This window comes from Danio rerio, chromosome 5 (genome assembly GCF_052040795.2).
Source record: "Danio rerio strain M-AB ecotype USA chromosome 5, GRCz13ab, whole genome shotgun sequence".
Lineage (NCBI taxonomy): Eukaryota > Metazoa > Chordata > Actinopteri > Cypriniformes > Danionidae > Danio > Danio rerio.
In genome coordinates this window covers 75692671-75710847 of record NC_141025.1, presented here as the reverse complement: position 1 = coordinate 75710847, position 18177 = coordinate 75692671, and the positions used below count along the sequence as shown (strand labels likewise).

At 34.4% G+C, this 18177-nt stretch overlaps 1 protein-coding gene and 1 long non-coding RNA gene across 3 annotated transcripts; one reads left to right on the top strand and one right to left on the bottom strand.

The window, feature by feature from the left end:
- Nucleotides 1-2487: 2487 nt before the first annotated feature.
- LOC147844524 (uncharacterized) lies at nucleotides 2488-8041 on the top strand. Its single transcript, XR_015492163.1, has 3 exons — nucleotides 2488-5070; nucleotides 5268-5546; nucleotides 6011-8041. It is a non-coding gene; the product is annotated as an uncharacterized LOC147844524 (long non-coding RNA).
- A 3097-nt stretch (nucleotides 8042-11138) lies between these two features.
- h1m (linker histone H1M) lies at nucleotides 11139-16685 on the bottom strand. 2 transcript variants are annotated; one of them, NM_183071.2, is given in 5 exon segments: nucleotides 11139-11902; nucleotides 11985-12028; nucleotides 13359-13476; nucleotides 13557-13834; nucleotides 16547-16685. In NM_183071.2, coding segments are annotated over 5 exon segments (774 nt in total). In that variant the 5' UTR covers nucleotides 16629-16685; the 3' UTR covers nucleotides 11139-11650.
- Between the last annotated feature and the right edge of the window lie 1492 nt (nucleotides 16686-18177).

The following is an 18177-nucleotide window of genomic DNA, read 5'->3' as shown; positions in this document are numbered from 1 at the left end:
ACATACTCGTATCTTCAGCTTAAAGTGACATTTAAAGGCTTAACTAGGTTAATTAGGTTAAGTTAGGGTAATTAATTAAATGATTGTATAGCAGTGATTTGTTCTGTAGACATTTGAAAAAAAAAAAATAGCTTAAGAGAGCTAATAATATTGACCATAAAATTGTGTAAAAATATTAAAAACTGCATTTATTCTAGCCAAAATAAAACAAGTAAGACTTTCTCCAGAAGAAAAAAACATTGTAGGAAATACTTTGAAAAACTCCTTGCTCTGTTAAACATCATTTGGGAAATAATTTAAAATAAAAATCACAGGTGGGCGAATAATTGTGACACTCTATATGTGTGTGTGTGTGTATTGGGGACATGTTCCTCTTAGTGTCTATAACAGTACCAGACCTGGCAGTTCTCACAGTAGCTCATCACACACTCAGAAAGAGTCTGAAGCTCTTCACGCTCAGCTGTTTTCCTTCACTCTCAGCCTGAGGTTATCTTCCCTTCTCTCCATCAATCTGTCCGTGCCTCCCTCAGCCTGTGCACGGTTTAGTGTTTGCTGACCTCTATCATTCTTTCAATCAGTCTGTCTTGTGCTTTAAAGCAAAGTCTATTTATCCTCTTTCATATCACGCCATTTGTTTTCACTTCCTCAATCCGTCTTCCTTGTCCACACATCCAGCTCATCAATCTGTTCTCCTGTCCTCCCTCCGTCCACCTGCGGAAACTTGCTGTTTTCCTGCTCACCTTTTCACTTTTTGGTAGTTTTACCTGGCTGTGAGCTATAGGGTTGCCAAATGTATAGTTTCAACATTGATATTACAATGTGCGAATCCTCAAGTCACATTTCAATGGATCATAGCTGACCAGACACTGCAGTTCAGAACATTATGGATAAGGCTGAACAATATATCCTTAGAGCAGGGGTGTCAAAATTAATTCCTGGAGGGTTGAAGCCCTGCACAGTTTAGTTCCAACCCTGCTCCAACACACTTACCTGTAGGTTTCAAACAAGCCTGAAGGACTCAATTAGTTTGATCAGGTGTGTTTAATTAGGGTTGGAACTAAACAGTGCAGAGCTGCGGCCCTTTTGGAACTGAGTTTGACACCTGTGCCTTAGAGCATGGGTCTCAAAGTTAATTCATGGAGGGCCGCAGCTCTGCACAGTTTCACTCTAACCCAATCAAACACAACTGATGCAATTAATCAAGGTGTTCGAGACTTTTTTAAACACCTTGAATAGTTGTATGAAGTTTTATTATGCTATATTGAATGGTCAGGGGTTACTGTATCCTAATTAAAAGTTTACCCTCAATTTCCCAATTATATATGGGAAATATACTCAGTTAAAATAATTGGTTTAAAATACGGTCCCACTTTATATTAATTGTCCTTAACTACTATGTACTTGCATTAAAAATAAATACAATGTACTTACTGTGTTCATGATGTATTGAGAACACTTGTGGTGCTTTTGAGTTGGGATAGAGGTTGGGTTATTGACAGGTTTGGTGGTGTGGGTAGGTTTATGGGTGGGTTAAGATGTAGGGAATGGTCAGCAGTGTATTTGGAAATGTAATTACAGAAGTTAATTACAGATGTAATTACATACAGGTGTTTAAGCAAGCATAAGTACACAATAAATACATGTATTTACACAATGAGTACATTGTAACAAACTATTAATTCCTGTGTAAGTACATATTAGTTAAGGCCACTTAATATAAAGTGGGACAAAAAATACCACAATAGATAACCCAAATATAGGTTATTATAGCATCTTCCCAACTATGGGTTATTTTAACCCAGTGCATCGAGTTATTTTGATTAAATGTAATTTTCCCCCCCATTCTTTTATTACTATTGCTACTATTAGTACTACTATTAATGTCATAATCATGGCTGTTTAAATAAATAACATACAGTTTTCACAAATACTCAAAAAGCTTTATTTCCATTACATTTTTAGTTCCAGACGCAGCGTTTTTATCCATGTAATTGAGATCAGCTATGAAGTGCACGTTTGTATCATCAATAATTAAGATTGCAGGTGAAACTGATAAAAACATGACACAACGAGGTAATTTGATAACAAAAAAAGCAAACTTGAGCTTGAGCCTAAATAAACGTTATAATGCCAAAACAGCATTACGCACGCATATTAATAAAGCTGTTCTGTGTCAGTTAAATCAGTTGACTGTTAAAATTTTTTAATATTTTAACCCAGCTGGTTGAGTTATTAAATAAATAGCCCAATAAAAGTTCAAAATAACCCAACAAAGCACCAAATATTGAACCCAACTGGTGAGTTAATAAACAACCAATAAAGGTTAAAAATAACTCAACGAAGCATCAAATATTTTTAACTCAACCACTGGGTTAAATAAATAACTCAACATTTGTAAGTGTATGGTTGAAGAAAAAAATGATAGGATTTTTGTTTAAAAAATTTCTCAAGTTAAGCTTTATTTTTTTAATATTATATTTTTATTTTGACATTTCAGCAACACAAAGCAATAAAAAAGCAACTACAACTATAAAGAAAGGCCAAAAAAAGAAAACAAAACAAATGAAAGAAAACAAAAGATTTGAAAAACCACTATTACATCAATTATACCATTTTTATACATTAACATTAGCCCCTTTCACACATACAGACTTTTCCGGAATATTACCGGCAATTTTCTGAAAAAAAAAAAAAATAATAATAATAATTTTTACTTTATATTGCAGAAAAACAAAACATTGATATGTCAGTTTTTTTCTAGTATCGTGCAGCCCTACTAGGAGCCATACACTAATGAGGGGGTAATCAGAGAGGATTTTGGGGGTGTCCTGCTGGCTGAATCGGCCCTTCTCATTGGCCCCAGGCTTCTCAGGGACCCGAGTGTGGTGGAAACAGCACAGACTTATTAAACTCCCCTCAAGGGGCCAGAGCTTCACACACACACAGTCTCAGTCCCACAGAGAGAGAAGAATTCCTTTGTCAGCTGACCTCTGATCTGGCCGTCTTTCCTGTGGATCAGCAAGTCTTAATGCGATTGTCTTGACTGCTCAAAGACCTGCCCTTCCTTAACCTGGGTGGGGGGGCTGACTTTTTTGTTGTTGTTGTCAAATACATGCAAAAATAAGTAACACAGAATTCTGCTTTTTACAACCAACAACAAGTGACCATAATAAAGTAAAGTTGAAGAACTGTGATTTTGCCCTCATGAGAATTTCTTTTTCAAATATTTTCCTGAGGAAGTTTAACAGAGCAAAACATTTTTCACAGTATTTTCTAAAATGTTTTTTTTTCTCCTGGAGAAAGTCTTATTTGTTTTATTTTGGCTCAAAGAAAAGCAGTTTTTAATAGTTTTGTAATTCTGTTTAAACCTTTAATTAATAGAAAATTGTAGAGAATTGACTGGAAGTCATGGTGAGCAGAGAGAGAGTATGGATCTGCAAAGGACCTCGAGCTCGAGGGAAGCAACTTGGTGCTATATGTCAACTAATCACAAGGCTATTGGCACTGACTGTTTTAAATTTTTTAAATACCATTTTAAAGTCAATATTATTAGCCCTCTTAAGTTCCCCCCCCCCCCCCCCCCCCAATAGTCTACAGAACAAACTACTGTTACACAATGACTTTCCTAATTACCCTAACTTGCCTAGTTAACCTAATTAACCTTTAATTAACCTAAGCTAAGCCTTTAAATATCACCTTTTGAACTGGAATGATATACAAGTAATGTGTAATTTAAAGTAGACTAAATCAACTATTAGAGTAGAATAATGCAAAATGTGATAGGGAACATTTGATTCTGTTACTAATTGGTGTTTAACCTATTGTTAAGCATCATCCATTCATTCATTCATTCATTTTCTTGTCGGCTTAGTCCCTTTATTAATCCAGGGTCGCCACAGCGAAATAAACCGCCAACTTATCCAGCTAATTTTTAGACAGCAGATGCCCTTCCAGCCACAACCCATCTCTGGGAAACATCCACACACACATTCACACACACACTCATACACCACAGACAGTTTAGCTTACCCAATTCACCTGTACCACATGTCTTTGGACTGTGGGGGAACCAGAGCACCCAGTGGAAACCCACGTGAATGCAGTGCGAACATGCAAACTCCACACAGAAACACCAACTGAGCCGAGATTTGAACCAGCGACCTTCTTGCTGTGAGGTGACAGCACTACCTACTGCGCCACTGCCTTGCCCAGTTTAACATCAGTAGACTTGAAAATACAGTAACAGAGCTGACAGTAACAGTCAATAATTAAACAATTAGAACTGACAGTACCAGGGTTGACAAAAACTGTTGACAGTAATAGAGATGACAGTAACAGAGTTGACAACTAGGGTTGACCGTAGTAGGGACAAAAACAGTTGACCGTAATAGTTGACACTAATAGGGTTGACAATAGGTGTTGACAATAACAGAGTTGACAGTAACAGAATTGACAATCAGAGTTGACAAAAACAGAGTTGATACTTGGACTCGTTAGCAACAAGTTTGACCTACGGGTTGACAGTAACAGAGTTGAAAATTAGAGTTGACAAAAAGTGTTTGCAATAAAAATGTTGACAGTAATAGAGTTGACATTAGTAGCTGACAGAAACAGAGTTGACAATTAGAGTAGACTATAAGAGTTGACATTAATAGTTGACAGTTTGTGTTGTCAGTATTAGAGTTGACAAAAATAGTTGACAGTAACAGGGTTAACAGTAACAGAGTTGACAGTAATAGTTGACAATAACAGAGTAGAAAATTAGAGTTGACAAAGTGTTGACAATAAAAACGTTGACAGTAACAGTTAATAGCTGGAGTTGTCAGTAATAGTGTTGACAAAAACAGTTGACAGTAACAGAGTTGACAATTACAGTTAACAGTTACAGTCGACAGTAACCGACAGAGTTGTTCAGCCATATAATCAAGAAGAATTGACAAAAACAGTTGATAGTAACAGTTGACAGTTAGAGTTGTCAGTAATAGGGTTGACAAAAACAGTTGATAGTAACAGAGTTGACAGTATTAGTTGACAATAACAGAGTTTACAGTTAGAGTTGACAATAACAGAGTTGACAGTATTAGTTGACAGTAACAGAGTTGACAATAACAGAGTTGACAGTTAGAGTTGACAATAACAGAGTTGACAGTTAGAGTTGACAATAACAGAGTTGACAGTTAGAGTTGACAATAACAGAGTTGACAGTTAGAGTTGTCAATAATAGGTTTGACAAAAACAGTTGATAGTAACAGAGTTGACAGTATTAGTTGACAATAACAGAGTTGACAGTTAGAGTTGACAATAACAGAGTTGACAGTTAGAGTTGTCAGTAATAGGGTTGACAAAAACAGTTGATAGTAACAGAGTTGACAGTATTAGTTGACAATAACAGAGTTGACAGTTAGAGTTGACAATAACAGAGTTGACAGTATTAGTTGACAGTAACAGAGTTGACAGTTAGAGTTGACAATAACAGAGTTGACAGTTAGAGTTGACAATAACAGAGTTGACAGTTAGAGTTGACAATAACAGAGTTGACAGTTAGAGTTGACAATAACAGAGTTGACAGTTAGAGTTGTCAATAATAGGGTTGACAAAAACAGTTGATAGTAACAGAGTTGACAGTATTAGTTGACAATAACAGAGTTGACAGTTAGAGTTGACAATAACAGAGTTGACAGTATTAGTTGACAGTAACAGAGTTGACAGTTAGAGTTGACAATAACAGAGTTGACAGTTAGAGTTGACAATAACAGAGTTGACAGTATTAGTTGACAGTAACAGAGTTGACAATAACAGAGTTGACAGTTAGACTTGACAATAACAGAGTTGACAGTATTAGTTGACAGTAACAGAGTTGACAATAACAGAGTTGACAGTTAGAGTTGACAATAACAGAGTTGACAGTTAGAGTTGACAATAACAGAGTTGACAGTATTAGTTGACAGTAACAGAGTTGACAATAACAGAGTTGACAGTTAGAGTTGACAATAACAGAGTTGACAGTTAGAGTTGTCAGTAATAGGGTTGACAAATACATTTGACAGTAACAGAGTTGACAATTAGAGTTGTCAGTTATAGAAATGACAATAAGTGTTGACATTAATAAAGTTGACAGTAACAGAGTTGACAATTAGAGTTGTGAGTAACATGGTTGAGTAAAAGAGTTGACAGTAATAGAGATGACTAACAGAGTTGACAATTAGAGTTGACAGTAATAGATGACAGTAACAGATTTGACAGAGTTGTCAGTGAGAGTTGACAAAAACAGTTGACAATAACAGAGTTAACAGTAACAGAGTTACCAGTAATAGTTGACCGTAACAGAGTTGAGAGTTAGAGTTGTCTAATAGTGTTGACAAAAATGGTTGACAGTAACAGAGTTGACCATTAGAGTTGACAGTAATCGTTGACAATAACAGGGTTGAAAATTATAGTTGACGGTGTTGACAATAAAAATGTTGACAGTAATAGTTGACAGTAACGGAGTTAAGTTGTAGTTGTCAGTAAGTGTTGACAAAAACAGTTGACAGTAACAGTTGACAATTAGAGTTAACAATTACAGACGACAGTAACCGAGTCGATAAAAACAGTTGACAGTAAGAGAGTTGACAGTATTAATTGACAGTAACAGTTGACAATAACAGAGTTGACAGTTAGAGGCTAATACAGTTGACAGTAACAGAGTTGACAGTAATACAGATGACTAATAGAGTTGACAATTATTGTTGACAGAGGGTTGATAATAACAGAATTGAGAAAAAACAGTGGACAGGGACAGTAACATGGTTGACAATAACAGAATTGACAATTTCCACCATTTTGAGCTTCAGCTCAAGATGCTAACCTTAAAGCAGACACCACATGGCACGTCTAAAATGGAATTTCATGTTTTTAAAAAGTGAATGAGAAATTCACTAAAAATCTCAAATCAAAGTCAGCACAGAACACGTGTGCAAATATGAGCAGCAGCCTCTGTAAACACCTAGCCATACACATACACACTAAAAAGCAATAACACAGTTTTATTTATGAGGCAAGAACTGCCTGGAGTGAATGATACAGAGAACACAGAGTCTGACCGGTCCAGTATCTTCACCATCTCAAATCCAGAACAAACCTGCCCTGGAGCAAAGCAACAGTGCAGCTTTAGTTACCATAGAGATGAAGACCTGTACAACCCATCCACCTTCATGACATTGAAAAATGTGTTTACTCAAAATAACATGCTCAGGTTGCCAATTAAACAGACATTTCTCTGACAGTAGCTGCTTTATTCAAAAGCCAGTGATATGGAGCCCTCTTCTCCAAACATGCGCCTCCTGTGACTATACGTTATATATTGTAACAGCACCGATATCACGTTGTGTGCATTCACAATAGGAAATGCAATGTTGAGTTGGAATTATAGCTGAATATTCATTCATTCATTTTCTTTCAGCTTAGTCCCTTATTTATCAGGGGTCGACCAGAGCGGAATGTACCACCAACTATTCCAGCATGTTTTAAACAGTGGATGCCCTTCCATCCACAACCCAGTACAGGGAAACACCCACACACTCTCACATTCACACACACTACGGACAATTTTGTTTGCCTAATTATAGTGCATGTGTTTGGACTGTGCGGGAAACCGGAGCACCCAGAGGAAACCCATGCCAACACAGAGAACAAGCAAACTCCACACAGAAACGCCAACAGACCCAGCCATCACTCAAAAACAATAGTATCTGGATGCAGCCTTTATGATGCAAGCTGAGATTGCATCGCTCAGAGATGCAATGTCAGACACAATGCACTCAATGGCGCTAGTAACGTCTCTGTGAAGGGTGGGATTAGGGGTGGGGATCGGTGAGCACATTAAAAAAGCTTTGGATACAGCTCAGATTGCATCTGCACCGATTCTGCAGCCAGACTCCTCTCCTTACAATAGCGACCTACTTGCTGTACTTGCCCATAGATTATTATAATCAATGCAGAGTGCAATCTTAATTGAAGGTTTATCATCTGCATGTGTTTTTAAAGGGATAGTTCAGCCAAAATTAAACATTACAATGTTTGAGTTTATTATTTTTTTGCCGTTGAAGACAAAAGAAGAAATTTTAATAACACAAACATCTGAAACAAGTGAAGGGGTGAGTAAATTCAAGTTTTTGGGTGAACTATTCCTTTAAAGCCTGTGACTGTGTGGATATTTAAATATTTCAGAGTATAAAAAACACAGCTACAAGAAATTATAATGTTTTAAACTTTAATAAAGGTTAAATTTATTGTATTATACAATGAATACGCGGTGTGTTACATTTGATTATTCAAGATATATGTATAACTGAATACTGTTAGACTTTCAAGAGAACTATGATCAACTTTTTTCTTTGCTTTATTGTATTTATCTACAGCATGCTTGTAATTTTATTTATTATATTTTACTTATTAATATTTAGGAAAGCAAGTTTACTATTGTTAACTATAATAATCCTTCACTCCCTCACAAAATCTTCCCAGTCAATCTAAAATGAAGGATTGTTTTTTTTTTTGTTTGTTTTTTTTTAATAAAGCTGTTCAAGTCATCTGGTGAAATTGTATTCACAGTACAATAGACAGTGTATTGTAGAATTACTAAATATTGCAATGTCAGATTTTTCAAATAAAGTGGAAGCCCTAATGTCAAACAAAATGCCAAATGTCCCAGAACACACACTTGGGGTCTTTCTGAAGTTTTTAAACGGGTGAAAAAACAACAAATGTGTTGAAGAAAGTTTAAATAACCTATAAGACACACTTTTACAACATAAGTCCAGTTTCACAAACAAGGCTTAGCTCAAGTCAGGACAAGAACGTAGTTAAATTACATATTAAAGCCACTTAAACAAAAAAAAACAAAACAAAACAAAAAAAAAAAAAAACATTATTGATGTGAATTCTGGGGACAAAACAATGCCACTAAGGGATTTAAAGGTCTCTAACTGCAAGTTATTTTCAGTTGAGACAGCTCAAACATGCGATTTAATCTAAGACAAGCCTTAAGCATTGTCTGTGCAACCGGAGGAGTGTTTTAAAAATACAAGGAAAGAGTTTACAGAGCTTAATTTACATACTGTATTTTATACATACAATACACGCACAATTTATTTATTTTTTGCTCATTCAAACCAATTTAAAATGAGCTGAAGCAATAAAATTACAAAATTATTGATAATTATGATTTATGTTAAATCAACTTTATTAATAACTTAATTAAAAATTAATTAATAAACTTTATTTCATTTTGTTCAAAACACAAATGGAACATGTGGAACCCAGCATATTTTCAGTGTACAATGTACTTTACAATAAACATCTGTTCGGTATTCATATGAATGACAAATTAATCGTGGTGCTTCTAATTATGTAATAGAAAGCAGGTGCAAACCTGTCAAAATACACTAATTTGAGGGTCAACAAAATGTGCAACCCTCATCATAATAAATCACCCAAAAACATTTTCTGAAGAATGTAGGAGGGAAAAAGCAGCCATTGATGTCCACACACTATAACCACATTCACATTTTTAGCATATCTGTGTGTTTAACAGACAATAAAAACTCAAACTCCGGTTTGTGGAAAAAAAAACTATTAACAATTGTGTGTGAACTCTTTAAGTTGCTTTATAACATTTCCCTAGATCAGAAAATGAAAGTCTCTAAGCATGATGAATGATGGGATATGCTAAGCCTCAAATATGGTTATGCAGTGTTGATTGAGTGAGCATTATAAGGGTACTGAGGTTTAGCATCTGTCAGACCATCTTGTACACTTATTTCCAGCCACACTCACTCACTCTCAAGTGGCCAAGACCACAAGTGTGGTTAAATCACTCAACACACAGAGGATATGAGGCTCTTCCTGTTTCCCTATTTTCACCATAAATGTATTCCCTTGTAAATCGGCAAACCATTCAAGCTATCAATACTAATTTGCTTATTTTATCATTTTCGTCTTCATGTATTGTCAATATTGACAATTTGGTAGGAATCAAGTAGCTTTACTTATTTAGGTTATGCAAAACGTATTTTTTATTTGTAAAAAAAAAAATAATAATAAATCTCAAAACAGTAAATTAAAAATGGAAGGTGTAATGCTATGGTTTTAAAGTTTAGAGGTCAAGTATCTTCGAGTGGCAAAAAAACTAAATCCAAACCATTTTATTTCTTTTTAATCCGCATGAAATGCTGTTACAACTTTGAAAGTCCAACTTAGTTGAAACATGCCGACCTAATTCTTTATATTGCAATTTTTTTAACAGGGATCTAAACTAGGGCTGAACGATATTGGGAAAATCAGATGCTGCGATTTATATTGCAACATGAATACATTTCAGCAGAATGTCTCTATTTGGAATAAAATCATTAACTTTGATTGCAATTTCAAAGGATAGATTGAGAAATTGAGCAAAGATAAACGTGAAGCAGTCAGGTATTAATTTACAGTAATACAATATATTATCATGATAGTTTGCCCCCCCCCCCCGATAAAAACAGATATATTTAAAGAACCATCCATAACATCATGATCTGTAAATGAAGAGGGAAAAAAAAAAAAAATTTTATATATATATATATATATATATATATATATATATATATATATATATATAAGCTATAAAACTCATTTCTTTTAACACCACACATTTCATAGAATTGAAACATTGATATGATCAATCCACCATTACAAGCACCACCTCATGCATAATGCCATTTTGTGATGCTCCTATTAATTGAATAAATCAAACTTAAAATGCAAACACTGTACATTCTTCATTGCTGATCAACAATTCCAGCTCCACATTGCAGATGCTGCATGATGACCAGTGAAAGCACACATTGCAACATCAATGCTGAAATGATGCATTGGGCAGCCCTAGACTAAACTGCCATCCTTTAAATTACATGTATAAAACAAGGATTGTTTTAATTTGAATTTCCATTAAATTTAGCACACCTAAAGTAATTTAAACTGGGAGGGAAAAAAAAAAGCCATTTATACAACGCTAGTGTATTTAAACATACAAATATTCACATTTATGATAGACCCATTTCACAAAAGTTTAACTGTGATCAGCATCTTAAAAAAAAAAAAAAAAAAAAAAAAAAAAAAAAAAAAAAAAAAAAAAAAGAAGTGTACTTAAAATAAACTCAGTTTTTGTTTCAGAACTTATCACCTTTCTCTTCAGGAAGCATGTAAACGTTTCTGAATCTCTCCTTCAAGGCATTCCAAGTTTGTTAATGACAACTTCTGCTGCTGATAAGAAGAGAAAACTTTTTTTTTTTTTTTTTTAACTAAACACTAGTTGTCAAGCATGAAATTCTCTCCACATCTGTCAGGAGCAATCATTGAAGAACAGTCAATAAGATGCCTCTAAAGTGCACCATAGACTACTCGCGTTAGACATTTAGGATTAACTACTGGAGATATCGTTCCTAATTTGCATACATTAACAACACTACAGCAAGTCTAAGGATTCAAACACCATTTTACCACAGTAATGCAACAGCCACCAAAGTCAAAGGTTTTCAAAAAAGTAGTAAAACAGCTTTTATTAGTGCACTTCTGTACCAAAAATAAATGGTCAACACTTAAATAATGAATAAAAACAGTACAAGTCTGTGAATCACTTTTTTGCTCTCTTCCCTGGGGCTTTCTCAGTGGCCGCAGCTCCAGATTCACCGTCTTCTGCCTTCGCAGCATTTTTCTTTCCTCCTTTCTTAGCCGCTGGTTCCTCTGCTCCCTCTTTTGATGCTTTAGCTTTGCTGGGTTTGGGCTTGGCTCCACCTTCCCCTGCAGCATTCTTCGCCTTTGGCTTCTTAGCAGGGGCCACCTTTGAGGCGGTGCCATTTTGCTCCGACGTCTTTGGCTTAGCATCCTGAAAGAAAGAAAGATAAAAAGGTGGATGCGCTGATTAAGGAGTTTCATGTTTGCTCATGTAGATAGTTTAGACAACTCACATCTGTGGTCTCCTTTTTCTTTGTGGGCTTCTCTTTGGTTGCTCCTTGAAAATAGGCAGTACAAAACACGACATGTTCATTGGAGAGGGGGCGAGAGGAAGGGGAGAAAAAAAAAAAAAAAAAAAAAAAGCCTTAGCCTATCACATTTCAATAAGATGACTATGCTTAGATTATTATTTTTTAATTTAAAAATTTATATAAATTTACTTAGTTCAAAATTACATAATTGGCTCTTTTAAATAAAAATGTATAATTAAATGTTACATCATTATTATTATATAAATCTTATTTATTTAAATTTAATTTCATGGGAATTAAAATGTACTAAAATTCACACATTTAATTTCTCATTTATAAAAATTTAAGTCCTCATTTATATACATTAAAAAATGTAAAATAAATTTCACTTAATTATCCAATTTCTTCAGTTATTAATTTAACTTAATTCTTTCCATTTAAATTGATCAACTTTCAACTGTTCAAAAAGTTTACAACAGTGTGCACTTACAGACAGAAGAACAAGGAGATCTACAACACCCTACCTGAACTAATGGACAATGATTGGTTTGTTCCAAGAGCACACTCTGGTACGAGGTCAACATGCTGTACATTTTAAATGGATGTTTAATGGTTTAGATTCTTACCTCACCATTTCTTGCAGTTACAACATTTAAGTGTAATGTATTTATTTAGGCCATGTCAGCAACCAAGGCTATTTTCATGGCAGGAATATTTCAACAACAAATATACAAACAAACAAATAAAATATATAGATGCGTTTTTCATGCATGATAAATTCTAAAATCTTTTCTGGTTTCACTGTTAAATATCCTTCAAAGAGTTAATTTCATAAAAAAAGGCTTCAGGAGTCAGTAAAAGCAGGACAGTCCAGTAAAATGTGTTTTACAGTAAGAGGAGTTCTGCAGCACAAACACAGAGTAGGGTTACAACACTTAAGTTTTAAAAAGGGCCATTTTAACTTAAAGCCCCAAAGATGCTAAAGCACAAAAAATAAATAAACTTACCAAAGGCTACCCAAATAAGACTTCAGTGGGCCACAACAACTTTACATGCATTTCACACAATAAATAAATGTCATTAAGATAATTTCATGAAGATGTAGCAAGTGTCTTACAGAACACAAAACCCTAGCTGAAACTTTAGTAACTTGCATTGCCAAGCACTTCTTTCAGACACTTACATTTTCAAATAATGTCAACCAAACATAGTAAATCCAAAAATAAAGTCACTGTGCATTTAAGACTCCGTATAATATTACGGGGAACATAGTTCAGGTGTACGAGTAAATGACTACTAGCATTTTTCGGTTAACACACCACTTTAAAAGCCCACTTGAAGACAGAAGCACATTACCTTCACCCTTGGCTTTGGTTGCTTTTGCCTTCTTAGGTTTTGTAGCTTTTGGTTCATTGGGATCAGCATTTTCCTTTGACTGAGCCTTCGCTTCTTTTGCTTTGGTCTTGGCAGCAATCTGGATTTAGGACACAAAAGATAAGCAGAATAGAAATACACCAAAACCTCAAATTAATAGAACATGGTGAATTAAATTACCCGAAAGCGTCCCTGAGCACCCGTCGTTGACCCAGAATTAGCAGGTCGCACAAACACACCAGTGTCCATGCCTTTGTTCAGGGCTCGCCGCACCATATACTTCAGTCTAGTCTCGTCTACAGTGGTGTACTTTTCTTTAATGTAGCCACGAATAGCCTGAGCGGAAACACCTTTTCTGGAGTCCAGCTCTTTTAAAGCTTCTTTCACCATCTCCATGGTGGACGGGTGTGGAGAAACCTTGCGTGCTGCAGATTTTGCATTGGAGTCTTCAGGAGCTGCTGAGACCAGAAGGAAAGTCCAAATACATGGTTAGACTGAAAAACAATGTCATTTACTGCAAATACCACATACATTTAGTCAACTACTGTAATATGCACTGCATTGTGGGTCACTTTAATGCTTTTACAGTAACTTACTGCATGTTAAAACCTTTTGGTATTCTACTGTAATTGAAGTACTGTTACTGTAGTTGAAGTTAAAGAAAAATGGGTCACTTGTTTGGGATTTATTGGATGCAATACTAAAAATAAGGTTTACTGCTAGTGTAATTAAAAGGAAGAGTTCTGTAAAAATACTCCAAAATTTAGGTGTGGTATACACAGTTACTGTAAGGCCATTTTACTATAAAGTGAAATTGCATCAGGGCCTGCTGCTGGAAAACATTTATAGGAAACTTACTGTAAAGATCAGTTGCGGTAACTTGCTGGCAACAGTGCAGTCACTCACTACTGTTGCCTTGAACTAACACAAAGCTCAATTGTACCCCCCCCCCCCCCCCCCCATCAGCCAGCACCCGCATTGCATTTTACCTTCCGAGCCAGACCACCCTTACATTATCGACAATTCAGTTTAACAGGAAGATAAACGCTCTTGCTCAGCACAGTGGAGATTGCTTTAGTTAAATGGTTCTGTATTTTTAGTTGTTTGGGACGCAGCAAGTCAAATATTTGCAGAACAGATCCACCACTTTTGATGCTCCTAAATCACAAGCCCTCATGCTGCAGGTATTAGGTTTCTGAAAGTGAGGGGTTTGCATCTTTACTAAACTGACAGATCACACTATTCCAAAAAAAAAAAAAAAAAAAAAAAAAAAAAAAAAAAAAAAAAAAAAAAAAAAAAAAAAAAAGAATTTATAATAAAATAAATAAGTAAATAAATAAAACATCAGTCTTGCGCTCCGCTCACACAAGTGTAACACTCCAAGCAAAACCAAACCATGCTCTAGCACATCTTCCAACTGTGCCTAGACCTGATAAGTGAACTGCACCTGGGCCCGATCCACAGCACTCACTTGGCAAACAAGTCCAGTTCAAATACAACAGTGCATTTAAGTTCTTAAAGCATTTTCTAGAAATATAAAATTAATTTTTCAGAAGATAGTTAAGTGGGCTTTGCCCTTCTTTAAACAATTAGCCAACAGTGGTCGGGGAAAAAAATACATTGTACAAAATTACCCAATTGGCTGATTTATTTGCTAGTTTTATTGGGAGAAAAAAAAAAAAAGAAAAAAAAAAACACTTTAGAAGAGGGAGAAAAAAAATTTAAAGAGACCTTGGATAGATTTAAAAAAAAAAAAAAACCTGACTAAAAATCAAATTAACATTAGTCAAACTACAAAGTAAAACTCTGATAACTTCAGGTTTCAGCTAAAGTCAGATCAACAAACTAGTGTTGACGGTCACTACATTTATAACAAAACAAAAAAAACTAACAGAGCTTAAGTTTTATACTCGCACAATCATATTTGAAAGTGACATGGTAAATATGGGTTATCACACTGCTTGAAATTGCCAGCCTGATCAAGAAAAAAAGGCAAGTATTTTACTTTGGTCACCAAGTGGCTAATTCATACAGTTCAGTTGTACAATTTTAAAGAGGCATATCACCCAATCCAACCCCTAAACCCAACAGTCATTGGGTGAGCAAATAATATATTTTTTTAATAAAAAAAATAAATTAATAAATAAAAAAAAAAATTGATAATAATAATAATAATAATAATAAATAAAACCTATAAACATACCCAAATCTTTATTCTTTTAAATTCTTTTAATTAACCCCGTTTTCCTATAGTTCACTATACTTTCATTGTTATAGCCTCAAAGAATAATTTTTATGCTGATTTGAGAAGAGTTTTGTTGTAGAATTTCTCTTTAATATTTCTCTATTATGAATTTCTTGCAATGACAAAACATATTCGACCAACTCCTCCACCTAACAATTACACAATCCAGTTGGATGTTTTCCTTTTAACAGTGTTATTATTCCTTCTATTTTATCATTTCCTTTACCCATCTTTCAATTTCCTACTTTCTCCCGTATAGTAAATAAATGTCCACCCATTATATCCCCATCCCAATTACATTGCCACAGTTTTAATGTCCTTCTTAACCAACTTTTGCTTCTGTTTTACTTAAGATATTCATAATTTAGTCAAGTTTGCATGCTTTAGCAAAAAAAGGTGCAGTTTAAGTTCCTTTAATGCCTATAGACATCCACAAATTTTTATTATAACATTTGCTCTCTGAAGTCTAAATAAATTTCATACACTTCGTATATGCAATCCTTCCTGTTCTTTGATGCTATGGACTTAATGCTGAACTAGAGCCTGAACATAACCACTTTCTTTAAGCCACTTCCCTCCGTCCAATACAGTGCAGCAATTGTAGCCATCAGCTCTACAGCATTTGTTAGGTAATCTGTTGTCCTTTTCTTAATTGATATGGCTAATTTTGGTACAAATACACCAAACCCTGTTCTGCCCGAATAAAAAAATTCACTGACCCACCTGTGTATACTCAAGTATATTGTTTATATTTTGTCAATTTTAATAATCATTGTCAGCTAATGATTTCCCAATTCAGAATTTGCAAATACTAATCTAAAAACTAAATTGAGAAACAATGTGCAAATATAAACAAAGCTTACCCCATTAACTTTAACGAATAGGCAATTTTCTAGCAGTATATAAACAAGCAAACTCTACTTACCTGGTTTAGTTTCAGTGGTCTCATTCTCAGAGCCCTTTGTAATTGTGGCTGTCGGCTCTGCAGCTGCTTTTTTTGGAGCCATTTTAAAAGCAAAACAGAGGATCAATAAACTTAAAACAGAGTTAAATCACAGCAGCATGAGCTGAAGCAGCGTGTGTGTCTGCTTTTATTACTGGAAAGCAGTCTTTGTGGATGGCCATCACCTGTTCATCATTAAGTTGTTAGTCCGAAATTAATTAGCCACATTACATGATTGGTTAAGCTGTCAGAGAAATAATTAGCTAAAGCTAAAGTGAATATGCCTGCCGTTTGTTTTCTGAGGGCTCTGTTCGGTGTCAAACAGACTAAAAAGAGATGATTGAAAGTAGTCATGTTGACGTTTTAGGTTGTGTACAAACTGACAGAGCATTTATTAATCTTAGTTCATGTTTATTTCAGCATTAAAAACAGTTAATGAACAAACATTAAACAACATTTTAGTTAACTGCACTGCTGATAGATTTTTACTTGAATTTTTACATAATAAAGTTTAACATGACATACAACTTTAGAATATCCAGTAAAAGTAGAACCTTTGTAAATTGAAATTATTCATTTAAGATAATAATAATTACAAAACAAGGTTCATTAATATTTTAAAAAAACAGCCCAATAATAAACCTTAGGGATGTGTGCAGTTTGTGTTTATTTATTTTTTTTTATTTGACGTAACATTTATCCCTAGTGGCTGAAAATTAAACTGCATGCAATTTGCTGAAGAGTGCTAATTATTTTTTGATCGACAAATGTGCATTTCGAGGCTCTGCTTTGCATACAGGACAAATATTAAAGCCAAATTAACTAAAAGTCCCCGATGTTTGGCGTTTGAATGACCTGAGGTAAGTTTTTTTTTCTAATACATGACAGATCCAAGTTTCGCGCTACTTTTTCTGTTTACTGAAATGGCGTCCGTGTATGTAAGCTATATTCCCCGTGAAATCCATTCTCTAATGCTCTTAAATATACAGTAATCATTATGTTCATCACAATGTATTTGGGTATGTGACTCTGAATTACAAAAGCAATGTTGCATGGCTATATTTTAGGAAGATCCAAAAATAGCATTGTATGGGTCAAAATGATTTTATTTAATCGCAAAAATTATTAGAATATTAAGTAAAGATAATCTTCCATGCAGGTTTTTTTTTTTTTTTTTTGTATAAATTTGTTTACTTTTAGTTACTTTCAAGGCTTAGTTTTTGCTTAGTTATATGCATTGAATAGATATTTGGACAACTTTAAAGACAATTTTCTCAATATTTAGATTTTATTAACCCTCAAATTCCATATTTACAAATTGTTAAATTCAATAATTGTATATACCTATTTTAACTAACCATACATCACAAGAAAGTTTATTTTATTAAGCTTTTAGACTGTGTTTAAATCTTAATTTCCAAAATATGACACTTAAGACTTAAGTTTTGTGATCCAGGCCGGGTCATATGTGATTTAGCTTTTTCTAATCACAAAAAAAGTGTAAATTAATAATGTTAATTAATTCTGTAGCTTTTTTTTTTTTGCACTTTCAAAAACATCCTAAAGTGATTCTGAAACTAGTTGGTTTGATCCAATGCTTTTTATTGAAGCTG

Excerpts from the sequence above, each read along its gene's own strand:
- h1m (XM_087251341.1), bottom strand. The coding sequence starts at position 16,628 with ATGGCTCCAAAAAAAGCAGCTGCAGAGCCGACAGCCACAATTACAAAG. Across the intron at positions 13,832-16,546 it reads GACCACTGAAACTAAACCAG|CTCCTGAAGACTCCAATGCA; the intron begins GTAAGTAGAGTT and ends TGGTCTCAGCAG. Across the intron at positions 11,903-11,984 it reads AGAAAAAGGAGACCACAGAT|GATGCTAAGCCAAAGACGTC; the intron begins GTGAGTTGTCTA and ends TCTTTCTTTCAG.